Source organism: Sus scrofa, chromosome 16 (genome assembly GCF_054392235.1).
Source record: "Sus scrofa isolate SSC_HxYL_T2T_F1_AM1 chromosome 16, Sscrofa_HxYL_maternal_Yorkshire_Landrace_v2.0, whole genome shotgun sequence".
NCBI classification, from domain to species: Eukaryota; Metazoa; Chordata; class Mammalia; order Artiodactyla; family Suidae; genus Sus; species Sus scrofa.
This window is the reverse complement of record NC_139398.1, coordinates 73843105-73864997: the sequence shown is the minus strand read 5'-3', so window position 1 is coordinate 73864997 and position 21893 is coordinate 73843105. Positions and strand designations below refer to the sequence as shown.

The window sequence follows — 21893 nt, the reverse complement described above, 5'->3', positions numbered from 1 at the left end:
AATGAGAACACTCTTGCTATTTTTTTTCTCATTTGGTTCACATTAGTTGGAAAAGTAAAAACATTTCTGTTGAAAAGAATCAGTACACTTCTTCAATTAGGTCAGGGCTTTCTGCCATTTAAAATTGACAGAAAAAGCAAAATGTACCAGACTGCAACACTGGAAATAGAGCTATCAGGCCTCCCCAGGATCCCTGGTCCTAGGTTTGACCTCAAATCCCTTCTGCCCAGAACTAGTGACTGTTCAAAGTGCCTCTGAACTGGCCTCATGAGACAGAAAGAAAAGAGCAGAAAACTCCAAAATATGAAAGTAAGCCTGACATCATGTTGCAGTCGCATGCACTAGATCATCAAAAGGGAGAATCTCATTGTGAATAAATAACTTCTTAAAATATTCAGAAATTAGTTTTATGTGACTGATAATGAAATGGTCAAACGACGAAATAAGAAGAATAAAGAATCAATATGAGTTTACAACCACACAGTAAGGAAAGAAATTAAGGTGGAAACATGGTTAAGAGAATAAGCTTTGAAGTCAAAAATCCGAATTTGCATTCTAGCATGAACGTTCACTAGCTCTGTGACCTTGGGCAAATCTCTTGCTCTCTCTAATCCATAATTTATCAAATGATTTGTAAAACAGGGCTATAGGACTATCTCTCACAGACTTGTTTTGAGAATTAAATTGAATGACTTATGCAAACTGGTTAGCACATTACCTGGCACTAAGTAAACCTTTAAGGATATTAAACATCATGGTTATTGTGATTTCGAGAACTTAACTCAATCAAATGCACACTCATTTTGAAAAGATTTATTCTTCTAGGTAAAAGAAAGAATAAGAATGTCATCAATTATCTAGAAGAGTCAATGTAAAACACATTATAAAATAAATAATTTCCTTGGAGTTAATTTCTTATGGTTCATTCCCTGGTGTTAAGAGCATATGTTAAGGTACCTCAGAGGAAAAATAATAAACATATTCATAATTTAGGATTGCAATTGCTATTTCTGGAATAGTTAAATTATCAATATTTTAAAGAGTGACAACATATTAAATTTATTTATTAAAAACACAATGTCCCAAGACAAACTATATATACATCATCTAGCAAAAATTATCTTATGAATATTACATCTTAAATAAAGAATAATAATATGGATATTTCCATCTCCATATTTGTACTATGGTTTTAAGTTAAATTCAAGAACTATTTATAAATATCCATTTGTTTTAAAATGTATGGACATGCTGTGCAATTGTAGCCTGTTGGATAGTCACATAACACTTTCCGTCTCAAGTAAGATGTGATTGCTATTGTTTTCAGAGATTACTGTTCATATGATAAATTTTCAGTGATTGTGCTCAAAAAATCATAATCAGTAGAGTGATTTGTTGTATGTCATTAGATATAGGATATAAAGTCTTTTTCAGTTTGTAAGGGAAGTAAAAGGAGCTGTGACAATTTAACCAGGAGGGAAAAATGTCTAAAAGATCACTTTCAGGACTATCAGTCATTATTGAATGGAAACAGAACTATAGAATTCTATTAGATATTGTTAGGTTAAAAAATAATGTTTTCTAATTGTTACCCCAGGGTATTCATATTAAAATGCGTTTTACTGGGAGTTCCCGTCATGGCTCAGCAGTTAAGGAACCCGCCTAGCATGCATGAGGACGAGGGTTCGATCCCTGGCCTTGATCAGTGCGTTAGGGATCCGGCATTGTCCTGAGCTGTTGTGTAGAGCTCAGATCCAGCTCGGATCCCAAGTTGCTGTGGCTGTGGCTTGAGCCAGCAGCTACATCTGTGACTGGGGCCCTGGCCTGAGAATCTCCATATGCCAAGGGTGTGTCCCTAAAAAGATAAAAAGACCAAAAAAACAAAATGAGTTTTATTCTCAGAACTGCTCAATAAATAAGTAGATAAATGGATAAACACATAAATAAAAATTGGGTAATGTCACACAGTGAAGCTCTGATGGTCCTTCAATAGATATCTTTAAGAATACATTGACATTTGTCGTGTCTGAACAAAGTAGGCAACTACTGCCTAGGAACAGAGGTTTCATAAAATGATCTTCCAATCTCCTTTCCTTGAAGATTTATTTCTAAAATAACTTCCCAATGATACTTCCCTTTAAAACTCAGAAGAAACCAACTCTAAATGTGGTCTTCAATTATATCTTCCTTATTTCAATCACCTGTCTTACATTTTAATCATGTGTGCTGATTGCATTGCAGCACAAAATCAAGGAAACACTTATAGAATGAAAAACACATGAGTGGTGTGGACTGGCCATTTAGGTTTTTTTCTCTCCTTGACCGAGATCCCATCTTATCTGTAAATGTCTCCTCTCCTGGAGACCCTCTTGGGGAAAATGACTAGGGAGCTCACCAAATTTCAGACCTTGTTCACCAGAAGCTTTGCATGAGGCACCTCATCTTTTCTTTGCAGCACCTACTTACTACCAGGTCCAGGCAAAAGTGCTGAAGGGACAGTTGCCAGTGCTTCAGGTCATTTCAGTAAGCGCTCCCAGGAAGACAGCTCCTATCTTCTCTCTGCTACAAGCACCCATTCACAAAATCCGAGGAGATAACTACAGTCGTTTCTGATTCCTTGGAAATTTAGTTAGACTGATGTTGTAACACACCCTCCTTCCCTAAGTGTGTAATTATCCGTGGGTGGAGAGCCACAGGGGAGGGTAATAGAAGGGGAAAAAAGAAAAAAAAAAAATAGTAGAAGCGGGTTCTAAACTGATTTCGAGAAATCTTTTTGTTAATCTTGTCTCGTGCCCCTCTCTCATCTTTCTAATCCTGAGAATGATGGAATTATAGGCAAGGGAATGATTCTGGAAATAGAGATATGATTCCCAAGCCTAGAAATGATCTGGGCGATGTATTCAAAGTTAAATACTTCTCATCCTAGGAAACCAGCCCAATTTATATTTAAAGGAGGCTGTGTTTTCTCCATCAAGACATAAACAAACAAACAGTTGCCTCCAAAAATTAAAAATCTCATTCCGGAGCGCTTTCTGCTCTAAACTGCAGACTGAGGTAGGTGGAAAACGCTCACAACCTGTAAAAGTGCCAAAGACTCTCTGAACCCGGTGGCCGATTCTCTACCGGGCAGAACTCTTCCCTACCAGCCCTCATCATTCGTGACTCTGCAAGACACAGGGACTCAGACGTGTGTGGGAGTGTGTGTGAGGGAGACAGGAGAGAGGAGAGTGCGCTTTCCACATGTGGAAGACGGCATCTCCCTGTTTCATAGCTTGCATTCATTCATATGCATGCAGCGGTTAAATATTTGATCAAAGGTGGAATAGTGACACTGATCAGTTGTATTTTTAATAGACATACCTTAAAACAGAGGGTTCATAAATTCAAAGTGTGTAAAGATTTTGAGTATAGTCCCTGTCTCTAACCTTTTCTACTCTTCCCTCCCCCATTTCTACTCCCCCCAAAAAAGGAAAGCTTGCAGCAGATTGTAGGATTTGACTCTGCAGCTAGAGAGAAGGGGATTAGGGCCAGAGCGGTGCAAGTTAAATTGTGCTGCATATAAAAAATGGGCGGATTGGTCTCCAGATCCAGAGGCTGGTACCACCTTCCTTTCTAAAATAAAATCTCTCTGGCATGAAGTCACCGCCTATTCCACATCCGGTTTGCCCTGGGACGTATTACTACTGTCTTGGTAAAGAAAAATCTTTTGTTGTATAGCTGCAGATTGGATATTTGGAAGCAAATTTGGGTGTGAAGTCTTCGGCAAAGGAGCACGCAGAGTCCATGATGGCTCAGACCGCTCAGACCTAGTGAGTGAGAGGCAGGGCGAGGACGCCCCTCCGCTCCCGGCGCGCCGGGACTCGCGAACTCGCGCTGGCTCCAAGCTCTCCACGATTTTCTCTCGCAGACTTTTCCCGGGTCTTGAGCGATCCTGTGCCCAGAGGGGGCCCGAGGTAAGTGCGGCTTCGGACCGCAACGCTAGAGCTTTTGAACGAGGCTTTTGGTAGCTGGAGAGAAAGGAATGCTATAGAAAAAAAAAAAAAAAAAAAAAGAGAGAGAGAGAAAGAGGGGATAGGGCAAGAGCCTGATACCCTGATCCCGTAGCAGGTAGAAACAACGAATGTTTTTCTTTCAGGGTGAAAACCGCAGCGATCTAGGAGCATTATTGTGATGATTATTTACTCTGTCTTTTTCTTTCCTCCTTTCTTCAGCAGATTTCAATGTATGCCGTGGGGTGGGTGGTGACACGTTGATTCCCAAATCCCCCCCTCCTTTTTTTTTTTTTTTTTTTTGTTGTTGTTGTTGTTGTTGTTGTTGTTGCTAGAGGGAGCTGGGATGAGGTGGGGAGGGGCATTGGGGGGCATCGTCTAAAGTTAAGACGCTGGGATAGAAAACCTGTCTCGATGTTGCATGCTAGGGAGGGCACTCTCCTTCTGGCTGCAAAATGCCTCTTTCCTCCTTTTCAGTGGACGCTGCTGAAATGCCCTCTGGTGTAGGGGTCTCTCCCATTCTAAGCATGAAAAAATTCAAGTTATTTGATATGGGTGGCATGGGACATGGGTGTTTGGAGTGTGTGTTTGATGAGGGAAGATAGAAGGTGGAAAGGATAAGGTGACAGCTTAGCGTTTCTTTTAAACTATTATGTTTGTATTTGCAAGAAACTTTCTTACTCAACTCAAGTGCCATGATAGGTTTGTTTTTCTCTTTTTAAAATGTCAGAAGAGGACAAAAAGCTATGTTACCTTGCTTGGGGATTTATTTAGTTTCACTTACCTCTTCATGAATTACCCCCCCCCCTTTTTTATAAAGACCAACAAATATTAATAGGCTATGAGAACTTATTTTTCCTTTATAACGTATGTTGAAGATTGATAAAAAGGTGAATTATAATTATGCAATTTAGATGCAATATTTTAACATAAGGATATTTATCCAATATTTCTTGTTGGATTCAATTCATCTATGTCAAAAGCAGTACTAAATTAAGGAAAAACTATGAAGCTCACTGTTCTTATCTCTAGAGCTAGACCATTTCACTCTAAACACATTAATTATGTTTCATTGCTACATACCTGTTTGGAGTGGTTTTTACTGATATAAATGATCCCAGAGAGCATGGAAAGCACTCGTGTAGATGTATTTAAAGGCATACTACATTAAACTATAGCGTGCTTAATGAAAAATATGCTTTAAAAGACTTGCAATCCATTAATCACTGACCCTACTAAAGAGCACAGATTCAGGTGAGTGCTAACAAATTTTTGGCTTGAACCTTTCTCATATTGTGACTGGAATTATAGCATATTAAAAAAGTGTTACCATATCTGCTCTTTAACCAGGTAGTGCACTGATTTTTTAAGATTGTCTGCACAAATAAATTGTAATTTAAAAATTCTCTAAGCTTTCCATACTCCTCCATTCCTCCAACATCCCACTACCAAGTCTAAATTCAACAATCAGATGGTGATTGATTGCACTTTACCTAAGGGGGGGGGGGGAAGAGTCCCTTATTCATGCAAAGCAAAGCACTCCAGCTTCCATCTGTTTGAGATGAAACATTTTCTAGCAGCAACCTAGCAGAATTTTAGAGGGCTTAAAAGATATGTGTGGGCATGTTTGCGTGCATTTATGTGAGTGTGGTTTGTGTGTGAGAGAAAGATCGGCACATGGCTTGACTATAAAGTGTGTCCTTTAGCCTCACAGAAGCATTAGTGAGCATATTTAACAAGGCAATCACAGGAAGGGAATACAAGCACGATTTCGGCATTCAACAGTGTGTTTCCTATTTTTTTTTTAAAGATAAATAGCAGTTGTTTCTGAAATCAAGGTGCATCCAGAATCCAAAGAAGAATTCAGTCATCACAGCTTATTAACCTACCCCATCACTGCCTCTAAATATGTGCTCCCTGTTGTAGACACCAGCTGAAAATTTTCAGTGCACAGTTGAGTTGTGGGAACTCAAATCGGAAAGGTCAAATTTTTCAGATGATAAACAAGAAGAGACTAATTCAAACTATATGGGAAATTTAAAACCTAATAAAAACCAATTCCATTTTTATGTTGAGCAGTATTGTCACCTGAGAGCATTTCAACTTGTATTCTTTTTCAGGAGAAATTAAGACACTGATACATTTCTGAATGGAGAAATCGAAGGGAAAGTTGAGAATGGATGGTCCAGGTTTCCATTGCTTCCAATGAGGTGTCATATCCCAGTGAGGTCATTTCCTGACTTCAAAGCATTTATCTGAACTGCCTCAGTCAGCCCTAGTGGTTATAACCTGATGTTTCTTGCAAGAGACATTGATCTCTACTTGTTCTACTTTTCAGCTGCACAAGCCCGCAATGAAGAAAAGTCTGGGTCTCTCTGACTACCTTTGGGCCTGGACCCTCCTCCTGAGCTCACTGAATGGAAGAAGGTGGGGACCCTTTATTTTAAATCTGCATGAGAATTTCCGTAACTTTTCCTTTATTCTTTCAGGGGGAAGAATTGTCCTTGGATGAATTCATGACTAAGGGAATTCATAAAACTTAACTGCAATAAAATTCCAGCTAATAAAGAAAAACAGTACAAAAAAATAATCATCTTATTTTTGTGTTGGTTAGAATACACTTAACATGCTTTAATTAAGGAATGTGTTAATTCAACATTTAATTCTGAAATTGAACTTTTCTCCACTGCTCAGTTGTAACTGAACAAAACATGAGGTTTCCTAATTCATAGAAAAAGTTACCCCAATAAATGTCTGCCTACTATGTCAGTTGATTTTCCAACAAGAAAATTTCTAGCCAGTTGTAAGGAGCATAGAGTAAACTTGTGACTATGTGGAAGGGGAATGTTTAAAATAATATTTGTAATTTGAAAGTCTTAAGTTTCTATAAAGGCATGTGCATTATGTTTTGAAACTCTTATTTACATAACCAATAGAAGTAGAACATGCTAGACGCATATTTAAGAACATTAGATAAAACTGAACTTCTCTATTTAACTACTGTTGAGACAACTTATATGAAAAATTTAATAATATAATTAACTATATCAAAATATTTGTTAATTATCCAATCAAGCATAGAGACATATTATAGTAGCAAAGACATAAATGATCAAATATTTCCAATTTTTCTCTGTTTTTATATTTCTTGTGTAGTCCACTCCTGTGGCTCAAATGAAAGTCTTAGAAATATTATAAAAGCCTAAGTTTCTTCATAATGTAGTGAAAAGTGAACTCTCATGAGTTAAGGCAGAGAGATGGAATAGTCTGGAAAGATAAGGATTTAGGGGGATTTTTTTAAATTAAGAAGCTGTCTATTTTTATTGTTTGCTCTTGTATGTGATTAAATAATGACTGCCAGATGAACAGGGAATGCATTATTGCCAGATACTCTTAATCTGAGGAGTTAAATGTTCTTCACTGCTTTTGAAAAATTATATGAAGTGTTACTACTGTAATGACCTGTAGATGGAGTTAGTGCACAGTGTTTTATTATATAGTGGTTCATATGGAATCAAAATCAGGTAATGTAACAGACATTTCTCTACAAATTATATATTCAGTTTAGGAAACATTACATTGGCGTGAATGTTTAATAGCAAATAAATAATCTTGATCTTTATCCTAGGGTTATTCTCTGACAATTACAATTGGCCATAGTAAATTAGAATTAAAGATGAAGCATAACCTGATTAGAAAAACACATAAAAGAAAGATTACCATTCCAATTGGCATAACAGAACTGGTTTTCTGGGAGGCAGAGAAAAGTCTCTTTGGGCATTTTTATCCCAATGCAAATAATTGCTGAAAACTACATGTATAAAATAAAACCGGGGCTGGGGTGGCGGGGTGGGGGGGGAGTGTTTCCTGAATTCAACATAAGCTATAAAAACAAAGGGAATGCAGGTAGATAATAGATCATTCCAGATACTAGGAATCATATTAACAATATAATTTGCTCTGTCATGTCACCCTATTTCATCTTTTCCCCCTTCTTATTTTATTGCTTCCTTCCTTAGACTACTTGGTCAGGCCCTCTTCACAACTGAAGGTGTGCTAGCATTTCTTTTCCACCTTTATCAAGATGACCTTCCAACACCCTTGAAAGATGCATGCATGCAGTTGGTTTAGTGACAATGAGTTGTTATAAGTAATCGCGTTCAGAAAACTATTTTTGCATTACTGCTGTCATCTGCTAATGAGACATCCTGGAAGACAAAGAGCTTGTTGAAAATTTGATTTCAAAATCTAGTGAGATGTTTAATTTTGCCAAAGGAAAGTAAACCCTCAATCTGGTGTTAATGTCAAATTTAGGATAATATAAAATTGTTTCATAGAGGTACATTTTCATACATTTCATATCATGAATAGCTTTTAGTTATAGTAGCTTATAGATTAAAGTTTTATCAGAAAAAAATGCATTTTGCTAATATAAAATTAATTACCTAAATAAAAGTGTTTGTTTTTAAGCTGATACTTGGATTCTATTTCTTGTTCCTGTCAAATAGGTGAATCCTGGTTACAAATATTACTATTTGTCTTAGATTTATTGGTAATATAAACACATAAGAGAGAAGCCAAAAGCATATTCAGTAAGAAGGAGGAAAGTGATGTTTTTGTGGCAGTTTCTTAGTTTACACTCTATGTTCATTTGTTTTTGTTTTTGTTTTGCTCAAGGTCAGAGCTGTCATTGAAATATATCAATAAGTGTAATCCATCCTAAGATAGAAAATTCTTCTCTCAAAGGATTTTGGAGACGTCCTCCACATCATTACATAAAATATAATTTAAGAAGCATAGATAATAGTGTGATTGATGTAATAAATACACAATATTTGAACTGCGATCACCATGTGGTTGAAATTCAAAAACTAGTAATGGTAAAGGCTAAAAACTAGATTTTCACATAGAAAGACTTAAATAGGAGCAGTTACTCCAAATGGAAATAGTTTTAGACGAAAAGTTAAAGGAAACTGGGTTTTAATTCCAAACTCTGCTTCCAAATGGCTGGGTTTTCTTAAAACAAACACTAATACTGCATTACAGTTTAGTAAACCAAAAATTAAGATATTGAATCATATCTTTTTTCAAGATATCTCTTATATCCGAGATAAGAAATATCAAAAATTCAATTAATTAGAAGTTTGAATAGACAAATTATGAAAATTGGTTCATAATCCTTAAGTGGAATGGAAATTTCACACTGATGTGAACATATAATTATCCTAAGAAACAAGTTTTATCTACTTTTCTCACCTAAATATCCTGAAAGAAAGTTAAAAACACAACACATAGATATAAACAAAGAGGCTGAAGGAAGGGATGTTGGTAGGTGAAATTTTAGGATTTATGCTGCATATTAAATAAAAGGAAAACAAAGCTACCAATTATTGGTAGCTCATAAATACTTTTTTTTTTTTTTTTTTTAATTTGGGAAGAAGCTTTCCGGATTTAGGTTTTTTTCCTAGCATGTGTTAATGTTCTTGCTTATCCAAAGAAAACATACAACATTGTATACATGTTGAGAATTATAAATGTAGAGACAACTCATTTCCTGTAATTTTCCTTTTGTTGTTAGAAATATTAGAATAAAGAGCATATCATCTATGAGAATAAGAGAAAATGATAAGGATTAATAGGTGGCCTTTTTACTTTATCAGAAATAATTTTCAAATTAAGATTCAATAGGAAGGAAGTAGGAAAACTGGAGGAAGACTTTAATTGAAAAAAGATTTTAGTAGAAATGTATAATTTAGATATTGCCTCCCTTTATGTTTATTTTCAGCTATGGACAACCCTCATTACAGGATGAACTTAAAGACAACACCACTGTCTTCACCAGGATTTTGGACCGACTCCTGGATGGTTATGACAATCGCCTAAGACCAGGATTAGGAGGTGGGTAGTTTTAACATGTTTTTATTTTAGAGAACAGTATTAAACCTTTACTATTAAAACATTGCTTCCCTCTACATGGTAAAGTAATAAGAATGACAGCATGTGGCTGAAGGACTTACCCTATTTTTACGAGATTGCTCAATGTTAATTCAATTTTCCATGACAGTTCCATGTACATACCCATATGTAGTAAAAGGCAGATTCAGACTTCTCATAAGATGAAAGAAATTTACATTTACTTGACAATCATAATTTTTCCATGAATGATCTGCTTTTACAAGAGGAAAAGTGGGGTAACATTTTCCCTTCCAGTCCAGAGTCTCCATCTCTACTTCATTCGGCATTGCTAAGTCTGCATTGAATTCAAATAGAATATCTCTGACTCTATTGCTCTAAATATTTGTTTTGGAATATTACATATCGATCCACTGTCCTGTGTTAATTATCCCCACCTCTGGGATAAAAGGTGAATGAGATAGATGGTAGGGCTTTGTTTTTGTTTTTTGTTTTTTGTTTTTTTTTTGACTATGCCTTTAATTTAAGCTCTAATTTTCCATAGGAAAAAAAATGGGTTTTTATAATTTTCCAATTAATTGGCTTTACTAATGAATTTCTATTCATGAAGATAGCACTTAATAGTACAGTATTTATAACAATAGGAGTAAATAGTGCATGACATTACACACTTATTTGAATAACCTTTGAATAAGCTAATCAACCTACCTTATTTAGTTAGATAAAGACTAATGAAATCAAAACAAAATATTGATCTCACGTAAAACAAGTGAATTAGGAAGTAAATTATTGTTCAAAGTCACATAAGAAACCAAGGTTAGAATCTCTGACTCCCACCTATAACTTATGCTTCACTTTCTCTAGAATATTTGCTGGAACTCTTTAATAGCAACATTTAAATTACAATTAAATGACAATACTAAAATTCCATCTCTTCTTTACCTCAACAGCAAAGAGATGAAAAGAATAAGAAACTTGAGTTCAATTTTTTATTTTAAAACCAAATGATAACGTGGATTTAGTATTTCTTTTAATACTTTGGGTGGTATAATCACACAAATATGGATTGTGGGTCTGTTTTGAGGCTGCCAAATGCCCTTAGTGTCTCAGAGGTTTAAGGGAGACTCCTTTGTCATAGACGACAACTCAGATATATGTCAAAGGTCTTGCCTGGTGTCCTTTTTATCCCTCTCAAACATTCATTCAGCTTTGTATTCCACTTAGTTTCCCTTTACTCAGTTGTTTGAATACAAATCTTACGGAACAAAATGCAGCGGTCACAAAATGGAGTGAATAAACATGTATGTGATATATTAATGGAAAGTCTGTGTATATCTAAACATCTGGAGCAGTTTCAGGAAAATTGTTCTTGGTTCATAAAATTTGAAGTAAATTACAAAGACTGCCGGAATGGGAGGGGTTACAAAAAGGAGAAAGGGTAATGATAATAACTTTAAAAAAGCAAGACTTTTTAAAGTTCTGGTGGGCATATGCATCTGATTTCTTTACTGTTTCTGCTTCCTGCTCCAAGGTATCAATCCTTAAAAAATCAGCATAAATTTTAATACACCTAGAAAACATTGTCTTCATTCTAGTTCAGAAATCCCATTTAATACTCTAACACGTGAATATGAGCATCCTCTGTAAGTTCTATGCATGATTTTCAGTTTGCTAAACAATTTCACACATACTCGTGCACACACACACATACACACACCCGTTCTCTAATAATCAGCTATGTAGCTGTATTGTTTTTCGGAGTACAAATAACAAGCCCATGACTGCTCATGTACGGTTAATTATGTATAATAACTCTTTAATAAATGTGTATATTAATTATTTAATCAAATACAGTGTAAGCAGGAAGCATTTCTCCTACTCCTCATATGCATACCTAGGTCTTGGAGAGTCACACACCTTGAAGATGTATAATATAGACTAAGAATGGGTTGAAAAGCTAATTTTTAAGATTCAAGATAAGGGTAAATTTATTAACAGAAACAACTACATTAATTCAAGCTGCAATTTTGGTGGAACCTACTTCATTATCTACTTAATCTCCTCAAAATAACAAAAACAAACATGTATTTAAAGAACAGAAATAGTCATTGGCTAAATATAGACAAAATCTATTAATTTTGGTTGAAATGGATATAATATGATACAGTAATAGAGAATTCAAGGGCTTGGGAAAAATAAAAAGAATGGATCTGCTTTAACCTTTGCTAAAGATGTTTTTTGGGTATTTACGATTACTAGAAACAGTGATTTCTGAGGTTATGATAGACATAAAAACAAATTAAAAAGTAACTCAGATATGTTCCTCTATTTATATATTATGTATCAATTAAATCTGATGGATTTGAAATTAATGAAAAAGCTTTAATACTAACTTAATTTTTGTCATTTTTTTGGATTGCCTTTTCAGTCTTAAGGGATATAAAGGCATGCGTTTATTACATGTATATCCGAAGTCAATAATATGTTTAAGTATGTTTTGAGGATGTTTATCTGCCTTTAGAAAACTATACCTTAAAATATTAAGCTCAGTTTTTAGATATTTTATAAAACTTAAGCAACTACAGAATTAGAGAAAAATGTTAATATCATGATTTTGGGATGCTATAAATTGAAATTATTGTATATATATATATATATACATATAAAGCTGAATTATTTAATTTCATTTTTGTACCAAAGATTTCTGCTAAGCCAAGTATGACATGCATTCCCATTTTATAATTTGACCATTATAAAAATGGATTTTTTTCCATGATCCATTTTCTTTCAGAAGCAAAAACTATGTAGAGGAAATACTTGAAAGATTATCATTAGCTGATAAGGGAGTAAAAATTTCCTCTTGGTAGGTTCATGATCACAGCTGGGATAATTTTCTCTTGCAAGAGAAAAGAGCCCATTCTTTTCTGTATTATGATAAAAGTATGGCTTTATAAATATAACAACACTGTGCAGAAGGCAGGGATATTTTGTTCTGAATGTCCCCAAAAATACTGAAATGTGATAAGCTGAGACTTGAGACCAATGTAAGAAACTCTGGTATGTGACCTGTTTTTCAGAAACACACACAGGATCCAAAGGTGTAACACTGCTCTTTGGAGATATACATCTCGGATTCAATAACTATGAAACAAATATATAGCGTAGTTCATCCAGGTGATAGAAATCAGTCTGCAGATATTGTAACCCTATTTTAAAAGGCTGCCATTTCAGGATCAAGAGCAATTCTGGAACAAAAAGTGCAACATCAAGAGAGATATCCCGGAAAGGACATTGTTTTAACTGATGTAAAAGCACTAAGAAGGATAGAATGTGTAGAATCCTAATATATACTCTATTCAGGAATGTAAAGAAAAAAGTGTGTTGGCATATTCCTATTTTTAAGCACAAAATTAATGAAGAAACCCTGTAAGTAGACTTGAATTGAAATAGTCAATAGCCAGAAAATACAAATCAAAATTGTCAGTGATTGTTGAATTCATTCTCGTTTAATGTCTCTTTCTGTGAGGGCAAGGTGTGCCTTTTCCTTGCAACCAGGGGCTGAAGAACATTTTTGAAAGGCTTTTGCTTAAAACATGGTCAGAATAGGAGAATAAATTACTTAAGAGAAGGGAGAAGGTAAAATCCAGAAAATAATAGCCAGATAAGAAAAAGAGATGAAAGGAAAGCAAAAGAAGGTATTGAAAATAAGGAGAAAGAATAGAGAAAAGTGAGAGGGCTGGAGAATGTGAAAGAGAGCAGCAGAGAGAAAATGCTGAAGGAGAGGGATCTGTTTTATGGGGATGGGCAGGCACAGGTGTTCCTTGATTAATCAAGATTCCTCTTTTCATTTTACATCAAGACCAAACCAAACACTTTCTGAGAAAATCCATTTCCTCAGGATTTCTCCTTATTGACTATGATTCTAATAAACTAAAGAAGCCTGAATTTCCTCCAGCTTCCTAAAAAATTAAATGAGACTGCCTGGGAACTGCACCTATCTGGGTAAAATTTCAGCCACCATCATATTGGCTGCCCGTGAACTCCAGGAAAAGGGGAGGAGAGAAACAATCCATAAACATAGATCTAAAACTGCACTCTGAAGCAAGTTTTCATAGTTTTGAGAAGTAATGCCTTTCCAGAGACATCATTCCCTTCCCTTCTGCCCCATTATCTATATTCATCTCTCTTTCCTTTGAAAGAGTATGCATGTGTACTCATCCTGTGATAACAGAAGAAGTAAATAGTGAATAAGCAGGTAGGAATGTAGGTAGAGAATGGGCTTTACGTATTCCTACCATACCCTTCACATATATTTAATTACGAGTTTCTTCTTTTTCCAATACATGTTATAGAATTGGGGGGATTTTGTTTTACATTTAACTTCCTTGAAGGTATCAGTTAGATGAGTAGTTATAACTGGAATGTAGCTGGGATCTTTTCTCAAGTTATTTTAGCACTAACATTTTATTTAGCAAGCAATATATGTCTCAAAGCTGACTTACTCCTTAGATTCTTAATTTTCCCAATATTTGATTCTTATGCCTATATAAGATCTTTTAGATTTCCTTTAGTCCAATTATTATAAGACATCTCAGCTTTAAGATATAAGCATCTTCAACTAAGCAAGGAGACTGGGTTGGTTGCTACTGGCAAAGTGGTGTTGGCTCCTTGGGGAATTAGCTTGGGCTCTTGGGTTATGTTTCTTTATGTCGAAATAATAAAGATAGAAATCTAAGAGTGCTGTGGGGACAAAAATTGGATTATCTTTTGTGAAATTTTGTGCAGCTTTGTAAATTTTATGTGATTACACTTTGTTCTACCTGATATTTTATGTGATTACACTTTGTTCTACCTGATATGATACCTGATATTCATATGATCTTTTATTATTATGTTTCTGTATCCTGTGTGATGCTGAGATCAGAGGCAACCATTTTATTCATATTCACCTAACCTGAAACACACATTTTGTATTTGTATTAAAAAGACAGAATTTCCAAAGTGTAGAGGACAAGATATTTGAGTCACATTGTATTGACTTTCCATAAAATAAAAAGATTCTAAATTATCAACAGTACCCCAAAACATTTTAAAAGGTTAGATTTATCACGTATTTGTTGTGGTGGTGATATTTACTTTACCAGATAATGGTTTTGTGTATTAACTTTTGAAATTCTGCTCTGGAATTCTCTTTTCAATTTGCTCTCTCTCTCTTTTTTTTTTTTTTTTTTTGAATTTTCTAAGCTTTTATTTCATGCTTTTAATGCAAGAAGTGGAGCAGATGCTCAGACTTTGGCATAATGCAATCTATTTCCACTGAAATACTATATCTAGACATTCCATAATTCAGCTGAATTTTAGAGAAAAAGCAGTTACCAAAAACCCAAGAGGAACTGTTGAAATGAACAGAGAGCACCTTTTAACCTTTACTGCCTGAGAAATCCAGTCAGCTCATAAAACCAGCTTGTCTAGTGATTCCAACTGAGATGCCCAGAGGAATGTTCTAGCATGTTTAGAAACTTTCTGCTTCCATCTTTTCCTGTGGTATATGAATCACCTACCTGATCAGTGCCAAGCATTTCCTAAGATAAAATGCAGCCACTAAAACTGTGCTCAAGTTACAAAGACAAAGTTATTAGTAAAGGACTGTAGTTGATATTTTACGCAGTTACTTATTTCCTTTTTATGTAGTTTCCATTTCCTATCTTGATTCTAGAACCAACATCGCATATTAATTCGTTTTTTTGTAGATGGTTTTTTTTTTTGTTTTTTGTTTTTTGTTTTGCAGCTTGACTCTGAGTTCTTTATTTGAAAAATAATGTGGTGTTTCAGAGGTAAGAATCTCATTGTTAATAGTCACAGACTCTGCCATTTTTGAAAAACTTTAAAAAGTCCTAAGTTAATGCCTTATCCCTCCAAGATTATTGTATTATTTTTCTCATAGAACTAAAAATACTATAATGGGAACAGAGGTACGATGCCTCAAAGCTACTGCAGGTTATCCAATTTTGCTCAAGACTTATACAGACCTAAAGAAACCCATGCCTCCAACACAGCAATCACATCTTCTCTAAAGCTTTGCCATCTCCCAATAGAAACTGCCATGATGTAAGGAGGGATGGAAGGGAATTCTCAGTGGAGATGAGATAAATGTCTGCTCCAAGAAACTTTATTTTTATTTCCTGGGAGATTCTTGTAACATCTGAGTTCGTGGAATCCAAAAACACAAAAGGAGCGGGTATTGGTTAGACACCTTCAAGTGTGATTCTTTATCCCATATCCAGATTTAGTAGCTGAACAGAGCCAAAATTAAGTTGTTCTACATTATCAGCTAGGGGAAATTGCCAACTATTCTAAAGAATTAAGGGAATGGAAATGAAGGTGAAGGAGCAAGGCAGCTACTCCAGGAAGGCTGGCAGAGAATTGAAAGGAGTATAAATGGATGGTTATGCAGGGAGCCCAGGATCATTTGTTTCCAAACAGAACTATTTCGAAGTGGGGTTTTAAGAAATACTTTATTATGGTGACTAATGTTAGCCCATTTAGTCTCCATAAATTACCTGCCTCTGTGAATTGACAGAAGCAAAGTAGCTTAAAGGAGGCAATAAACCTCCTTCCTCGGTTATAAGTACACAGAACTGGGCCCAGTCAGTGCATGTTACTCTGAGTCCCTCAGTAAAAAGCATTTCCAGTGAAAATATGGCCAGTACTAAATGCAATAAATTGTTGTGATAGACATTCCTAATAAAATACCACCTAAAATTCTTCACTATTGATTCCCTCTTCCATTTTCTTTTTGATTATGGTCATTCTGACAATCCATGCTTCACACAGCATCAGCTGTCTCCTTAAACCACAGGTAACATTATTTCACGTCGTTACCCAAACGCTTCTTATTGCATCAGAATAAAGGTCACCTGCTCCTATCAGAAGCTCTTTAGGTACTGGCCCCTTTTACCTCTAGAGTGTCGCCTTGCACAATCATAATCAGAATCACCAAGCTCCAGAGACACTGGGCTTCCTGTTTCTTAAAGCACATTTCTTCTCGCCTCATATCTTTTGTCTTGCTCTTTTTTCTCCTTAAAATGACTTTCCCTGGATCTGCTCATCCCTGAATTTTTCTTATCTTTTAGCTTGCAGTTCAAAATACCATCTCTTCAAAAGACGCTATTTCAGAACTGATAAAATAGTGATCTGATATTCATTAGCGTAATTTGTGCATATGTATTTGTACACAATTATGTTTGTTATTCTGTCTACCTACCTACCTATTTACCTCTGCTTCTAACACCATGCTTCTATCATGGTACAAGATGGCACTCTAGAGGTAAAGGGGCCAGTACCTAAAGAGCTTCTGATAGGAGCAGTTGACCTTTATTTTGATGCAATAAGAAGCCTTTGCCCATAATATATGTTACCTTAAACTATGAGATATGCTACAGAAGAACAGGAACAATTACTCTTTTATTCACCAGTGTATTAGCATTACCCATAACAGTGCCTCCCTGGCACATAGAAAATAATAAATATTTTTTGAATAAATTTATGTACCCAGAAAATATATTTCAGTTATTTTTGGCATTAATATTTTATTTGACTCTTACTCCAAGACAATGGAGTTGACTGTGCAGGTATTATTTCTTCATTGAAAAAGTGACAAAACAGACTCAGGGAAATTAAAGAATTGTACCTGAAATCACACAGTTCATTCTTCAGGAACATCAGAGTTAAAATCCAGAGAGTTTCGACTTTTAATCCAACGTGCTTACTACTTACTATACAGCACTGCTTTTCTCATTTATGCCTCAAGCGCTAATCATCTTTTTGAATTATCACTTCAAAACATCTGTTACTTCAATGCTTATCAGCAGGATATCAACATTGTAGGAAATCCCCAGTAAAAACAGATCTACTGCTGTCTAGCTGTCATAGAGGATATAATATGGTGTGTGTATACATGTTCATACATATGTATGTGTGTTTGTGTGTGTATGTGTGTGTGTGCTCATATGTTATATAAATAATATATATGTTGTATGTAAAACATCTTTGAAGGGTGTGCTTGTTTAAAGACTGATTTTAGTTGATGTATTGATCAAGAACTTCAGTTACATTGATGTACTATCTTTAGATATCCCTAATGACTGTAATAATAACCATCATCACATAATCTCAGTTTACACAACTCTGTTTCATCTTTATTCCTTGAAAACTTGACCATGAGTATAGTTATCCTAATTTTAAAGAACCTTGATTTTTTTTACACTGGACAGAGAAGGATTATTGTGATGAAAATATTTGATTGAAAAAAATTTTTCCTCATTAATCTGCTCTCTGAAGATTTTTTTTGCACCTGAGTTTTTTTTTTTTTTTTTTTTTTTGTCTTTTTTGGGGCCACACCTGAGGCATGTGGAGGTTCCCAGGGTAGGGGTCGAATCAGAGCTGTAGCCACCAGCCTATGCCACAGCCACAGCAACATTGGATGTGAGCCGCATCTGCAGCCTACACCATAGCTCACAGCAATGCCAGATCCTTAACCCACTGAGTGAGGCCAGTGATAGAGCCTGCATCCTCATGGATACGAGTCAGATTCGTTTCCACTGAGCCAGACGGGAACTCTATCTGAGTTATTTTAATTGATTTCCATTTGCAGATAATTTCCTCATTACTTAAGAGGTTCATTCATGTTTAACTTCAGCTAGGCATGTAATCTTCCTAGATGAATTTCTTTAGAAGTCCCTGACTTACACTGTATGCTCTTAAATAGAATATTTTGAAGCATAAAAATATCCTGGCTTTTCCTCATGTGATCCACAGAAAGGGCTTGTGTTCTTTATAGGTATTTCTAATAACACTTTAGAGTCTAATGCTAAGTCAATAAACTCTAGCTTTAGAGTATATGATTTAAACGCTAATGTTTCAGTTTTTCTTATGTTATCTCCCCATCCGATGGGGATTTTATGTCAGAAGGGAGAGGAAAGAGATAACATTTTTCTAGAATTGTGAAGAAGAAGGTTCCTCAACAATTTCCTGAGCTCTCAGCTAAAGCACATAGGTCCAAATGCATCTTCCACTTAAGCCTGGTCCAAGAAAAGAGAACTTGATTTTAAGTCACCATTTTTTTTGTCAAAAAAGCAAGTTAACTATGCAATATTTACAACTTGGCTGACATTCATTCACAACAATTATTTTATTTGTCTTGTTAGGGCCACATCCACAGCATATGGAGGTTCCCAGGCTGGGGGTCTAATCGGAGCTGTAGCCACCGGCCTACGCTACAGCAATGCTAGATCCAAGCAGCATCTTCGACCTACACCACAGCTTATGGCAACACCAGATCCTTAACCCATTGAGTGAGACCAGGGATCGAACCCGCAACCTCATGGTTCCTAGTCTGATTCATTTCCACCGTGCCACGACGGGATCTCCATTCATAACAATTCTTTGTCTTGAACCTTTGTACACCAGTTTATAAACTTTCTATCTTAAAGCACAAATGATTTCCCATGACAAAAGGGATTCCCCTGGTGAGCTGGAGTAAGAGACCTACTTTTGGATAAAGGATCCTATTTGTCACTGAAATTGTACTCGGCTGAGTGAGAATGTGGTTGAGTGTAATTATTAATTTTATATTTGAATAGAAAAATATGTAAGAGAATATATCAAGATATTAACAGTGGATTTATGCGGATGGTAATATTCCAGGGAGTTAAATTTTTAAAATGTTTTTCTGAAGTTTCTATGTACTATGAAGGTGTATTTTTTAATTTAAATTTTTTTATAAATGATATAATATGTTATATTGACTTCACATTCACCCGAAAGCTTTTGAAATGTTTTAGAGTAGCATTCCCAAGTAAGTTGGGGAAATGTGGGGGTACACGGGGCTGACCACATTTATTTAAAACATGGTTTCTTAGTGACATTAGCATGCTAATGTCCAAAACAACTCTTTCAGTGGCACACATAATGAGCAGAGTCTTAGAGCAATGGAAACTTCTTGTTTCACTGGACATTCACTAACAGCTGATGATAAATCAAAGAAAATTGTTTGGGTATGTGGCAAGGGCAATAAATTAGAAGGGAAAGTATAGAAAGTGATTGTTCTACTTTTCTGATTCTCTTATTTCCCTTCCTCCACCCAAGTTCCAGATGGTAGCATCCACTGACAAACTAAAGACAGCAGCAGAAAATAGCCCATATATTTGATAAGTGAATGGTTCACTTCTTCAGAGCATTTTATCGTGCTGGATAAATAGATTGGTTGCCTCTAAAACATCTGATAAGCCAGTTTTTGTAAAGCTAGGTACCTTGGGGAGTTACCTTAAAGTGCAGAAATTATGCCCTCTTCACTCTCAGGAAATAAATAATAGTGACCAAGGAGTCTAAGCGAACCGTCCTACACCACCATGCACTTGCAAGTGTTCAGACAGGGATTCATATATATTTCCCAAATGAGTATGCATTTAATGATTGATCTCTACCATAAAAACAAAAATGAAAGAAAGAACATAAGTTTAATTCCATAAGTGTCGCGCAAATCCATTAAGATATTCACCATAAATCTTAGGGTTCATGATATGGAGAAGTGCAACTCAACCATGGAAACAAAATGAGGCTCTTTGCTTAACCTAGAAAGGGGAATCTTTAAAGAGGATGAAAATGCTTTCAGTTAAGAAGATAAATTCTATCTTTTGTGAGTAGAAAACGTATTTTCTTTTGATTATTTTTAAATGAAAGTCCATCCTGACATTCCAATAGAGTGTGAGCTCTGGATGGAATCTTAAGAAATAACAGATATCTAAACTAAGAAAAGACTAATTCTGATAAAAAATATAGAACGAGTGTGCAATAGAGAGAGAGGCGTATATATTGGGGAATGGCTGCTGGAAGGGGAGAGGCTGGTATGAGCGACAGATGTTAATACAGCTGAGACACTGCTGACAGCTGCCCTTCTCAAGCTATACAGTTGCTGCAGAACGTTAAAGCTGAGGTTGAAAATGAGTTCTAAAAACACGACTCTATTCTCTTTTTCTCAAACCATGTTCTCTATTTGGAAGCACTAAAACTGTAAACTCCACACAATTATGTCAGGGGCTCATTTAAACTTTTTGGAGCCAATGAAATGGTTGGGGGAAAAAAGCCAAAAAAAATATTGGATTGGTTATCGAGGGGACTGTCTCTGCCTCAAAATTATATCATTTGAGGTACATTATGGGTATAATATGACTTCCTTGAGACAAATTTATGCTGAAAGTATTAACTGTTTACAAGTGAATTGCTAAGGAATAAAATTTTTTACTTTCAAAAGAATTCGTTACGGCATGTATTGGATCACTTTTTTCATGTCTTATACCAAAGATACAAAGGCCCTGATAAATGAAATGAAATGCTCGAGATACTGCCCTGTTATTTCTCAGAGCCAAAGCTAAAAATTACAAAGTCATCTTTCTCATTTTCTCCTCTCATCAAAGTATTTCCTTTTATATAAGCAACATCTTCCTTCCTTCTTCTTTTTCTTTCTTTCTTTATGATTACATTTCCTTGAAAATATCTGTGTGGAGTTGTCACTAAACTAGAATACATATGTTTTTAATGGCTGATGTATATGCCTAAGACACCAATAAAGTAAAATCATGTGAGCTTGAAATGGTATCTATTAAATGAACTTTCATTTTTCCATAATGTTCTTTTCATCCTCAAAATTGAGGATACTTTTTTTTTTTCCTGTCTTTCTGCCTTTTCTAGGGCCGCTCCTGCAGTATATGGAAGTTTCCAGGCTAGGGGTCCAATCAGAGCTGTAGCTGCCGGCCTACACCAGAGCCACAGCAACGCAGGATTTGAGCTGTGTCTTCAACCTACACCACAGCTCATGGCAACACCGGATCCTTAACCCACTGAGCAAGGCCAGGGATCGAACCCGAAACCTCATGGTTCCTAGTTGGATTCATTAACCACTGAGCCACGATGGGAACTCCAAATTGAGGATAC

The 21893-nt window shown here is 35.6% G+C and overlaps 1 protein-coding gene across 1 annotated transcript in view; it reads left to right on the top strand.

The window, feature by feature from the left end:
• Positions 1-3646: 3646 nt before the first annotated feature.
• The window catches only part of GABRA1 (gamma-aminobutyric acid type A receptor subunit alpha1), a 66583-nt gene continuing 48336 nt past the window's right edge, over positions 3647-21893 (top strand). The window contains exons 1-3 of the mRNA XM_003134089.7: positions 3647-3953; positions 6328-6416; positions 9775-9887. Coding sequence (XP_003134137.5) covers positions 6343-6416; positions 9775-9887 — 187 coding nt within the window. The 5' untranslated portion in view covers positions 3647-3953; positions 6328-6342. The remainder of the gene's footprint in view (positions 3954-6327; positions 6417-9774; positions 9888-21893) is intronic.